Source organism: Mucor mucedo, assembly GCF_025094135.1.
Source record: "Mucor mucedo strain NRRL 3635 chromosome Unknown EV154scaffold_263, whole genome shotgun sequence".
NCBI lineage: Eukaryota > Fungi > Mucoromycota > Mucoromycetes > Mucorales > Mucoraceae > Mucor > Mucor mucedo.
Window position 1 is genome coordinate 8246 of NW_026252547.1, and position 2929 is coordinate 11174.

The following is a 2929-nucleotide window of genomic DNA, read 5'->3' on the forward strand; positions in this document are numbered from 1 at the left end:
AGAAAAATCTGGAAGAGATTGAAAGTATCAATTGAATATGTCACTAACTATTTTCTCCTTTATAGATCACTTGAGACATGGTTTAAATATCTGGATGTGTGCCTTGTCAAAAAAACTGTCGTATCAAGTATATAGTTACACAATATTATTTATATATAATTAGATGAACCACTGATCTTAATAAACATCTTTATCTTATCTTACTAAAATATATTATCGTAACTCCCTTAATACAAAACAATATCACGCACAATTTTCAGATCAAACATGTATCAATTAAATCATATCACCTATATCATCAGACGAATGGGGTAAGCTAAAACGATAGTCTTGTACAATTATCATGATTCTAATCTACTAAATATAGACCCTTGCGCTGTTATTCAGCACGTTCCTTGGAAAGAGCAATTGGTAAGTATAAGCGAATAATCCGGTCAACTCTGCATCATGGCGTCAATGCTGGCAACGTCCTAGAAACTCGTAATATATTTGCCTTCATCCAGTCGGCTGGTATCATCAATTTCTCAATTGGCCGCACCTCCATTGACAGACATGCCAATATTTTAGAGCACCCGTCAAATGATCAGCATCGTCCGCAATTATGGTCTCCCTTTTTAAACCACCCAGTTTCTTTGGTGTTTGGTTAACTCTACCAAAAAAATAAACCAAGATCCATCCTACGTATTACTAGACCACTGTCTACTTTTCTGGTTAAAGGCTCTCTTGCATTGCTTTGTTCGTCTTGAAGGAGATAGGCATATAGGATTCGCCAAATTTCACACTGATCAAACAATCAAATTTTCGGCAAAATTATGGTTCAACAATCAAGTTCTGATCTCCCATTTTTACAAGTCAAGCAATTCTTTGAGTTCTCGTGGTGGTGGGTACATGATGTTTAAGGCTGTACATCAAAACTTGTAGGTTTTCTTTTCTTTCTGTCGTGATTTGCTCATACTAACAGTTCTAAATGTGTAGGCAAAATCGTTCCGTCGAAAGATGGTACGTTTGTAAGGTTTTATTCTACTTCAGTTTCTGCTTTCGCGTGGGTTCTGGATCTCATTACGTATACAGTGCATCTATTTTACAATGAACAATTTTCGTTAAAACGGACATTTTCAGAACTTAAAAGTCGGATTTTTAGACCGGTGATTTTCTTATTTTTTGACAGAGAAATATAATTTATCGCGGGAAAATGTTTAACCGGGATATGTCCGTTGGATTTTTATGAATGTTTGCACTGTAAAACACCTCCCGGACATCTTTGGGTCTCCCCACTGTAAATGGCCAATTTTGTTTTGCCATCTGTAAAATATTTTGTGTGAAAAAAAAAATTCCGGCTCTATTAGTTTGTGGAGAACTCTCTAATAAAGAATGTAATAGAGCCGGATTTTAGATACCTGTTGAATTCTTCGAGGAGATAGCGTTTTTATTTCTTTTTGAAAAATCGGAGCCAAAAATTGTTCATTGTAAAATAGATGCACTGTATCATAATTTCACCTTGTTAAATTTTCAATTTTATTCTTAATTCGCTATTTTCATTCTCGAATTTCTCACCAGGGCGGTCGAAAAAAAAATCTATTCGGAACAGTCCCCAGGCAAGATATGGGGGCCTGAAACAAAACATCATGTGGAACTAATTTAACTCATTATCGTCAAAATATTTACAGGCAGTATTTGTAAACAAAGAAACAACCGATACGCCACTTTTTACGAAGAAAATCGTTTATTTTCTTCCAAAGTATAAACCATGCCTCCAAAAACGAACAAATCCTCGTCATGAACCTCAAACTTGTTGAAGCAGATTTCAAAAAAACTAAACATTCAAAATGAGATTTGCAAAAAGCTAGAATTACAAGAGGAACTTATAAAAAGATGCTCAGGAGATTACTAGTTTGAACGCAATAATCGAACAGCACCGCAATGAGGCAAACGATTCTCATTATCAGGAAGCCATTTCAGCAGCAAGCGTCCTCCGCACTGTTCCCATGCCAACAATATCTGAGAATGGCAATGATATCAAGAGAACAATAACCAAGACAGATATCATTAACGTGATCACGATCCTGAATAATAATGGATCAATTTAACCCGCTAATATTTAGGCGAACGTACGAAATGTGGCATATTTCAGGGTCAACTACGGGATTGATATCACATGTCAACAGAAATTTCCTGTTTGGTCCGCTTTACCTGCCGGCATAATTCAAACGATTAGAACATCATTGGATAAACGAGCTGCTGAGATGGGTGTTGCGATGTATCGCTGTGAGGGTAACTGGGGATCTTTATACCCTATCAAACGTTTCTATCCAAACAAAAAGACATACAAGAAACGTGACAAGGTCGCTTAAAGCAACGAGAACTTGAGTTTTGATGAGGTGCTTCTTGAGAGAGAAAATCGGCCGAAATGGGATATAGACGAATCCACTACCAGCCCGATAAACTCACGCGAATACTTCAATTATTTAAGGCCAACCGAATTTACTTTTGATTTAGAGTAGAAGAAGGCATCATAGCCACAAAAAATACGACAGAAACAGCAAAAAGAAAAGAAAAGAGAAGAAAAGAGAAGCAAAGAGAAATAACAAAGGTAATACATATGTAGACTAGGTACAATTCACCAAAGAAATCACTTTTTCAGATTAGTTATTGGCAACAAATCCTGTTAATACTATCGTTGAGTTTGTTTTCTTTTCATATTTTAAATAAATATTTATAACATCCCTTTCTTTACTTAAATAATGAAAACTTATTTTGATTGATTATCATTGAATGCCTATAATATAGATGTATTTGGTATAGTGCTAAGCTAAGTTCTTTATTCATAAAGTTTGAAATCTGTCAGATGTTAGGTACTAAATAACATTAATTGTATAAAGAAAAAACACTCGATGGATTGAATGGCAGTATCTGAATACACTTACTTTTG

The 2929-nt window shown here is 35.2% G+C and overlaps 1 protein-coding gene across 1 annotated transcript; it reads left to right on the plus strand.

The window, feature by feature from the left end:
* Nucleotides 1–267: 267 nt before the first annotated feature.
* On the plus strand, nucleotides 268–2351 carry EV154DRAFT_572034 (uncharacterized protein; the record flags this gene model as incomplete). The annotated part of the gene is made up of 7 exons (XM_051606308.1): nucleotides 268–311; nucleotides 368–411; nucleotides 475–591; nucleotides 671–903; nucleotides 976–999; nucleotides 1881–2051; nucleotides 2103–2351. The coding sequence occupies 7 exons, from the start codon at nucleotides 268–270 to the stop codon at nucleotides 2349–2351; spliced, it is 882 nt and encodes a 293-aa protein (XP_051450310.1).
* Between the last annotated feature and the right edge of the window lie 578 nt (nucleotides 2352–2929).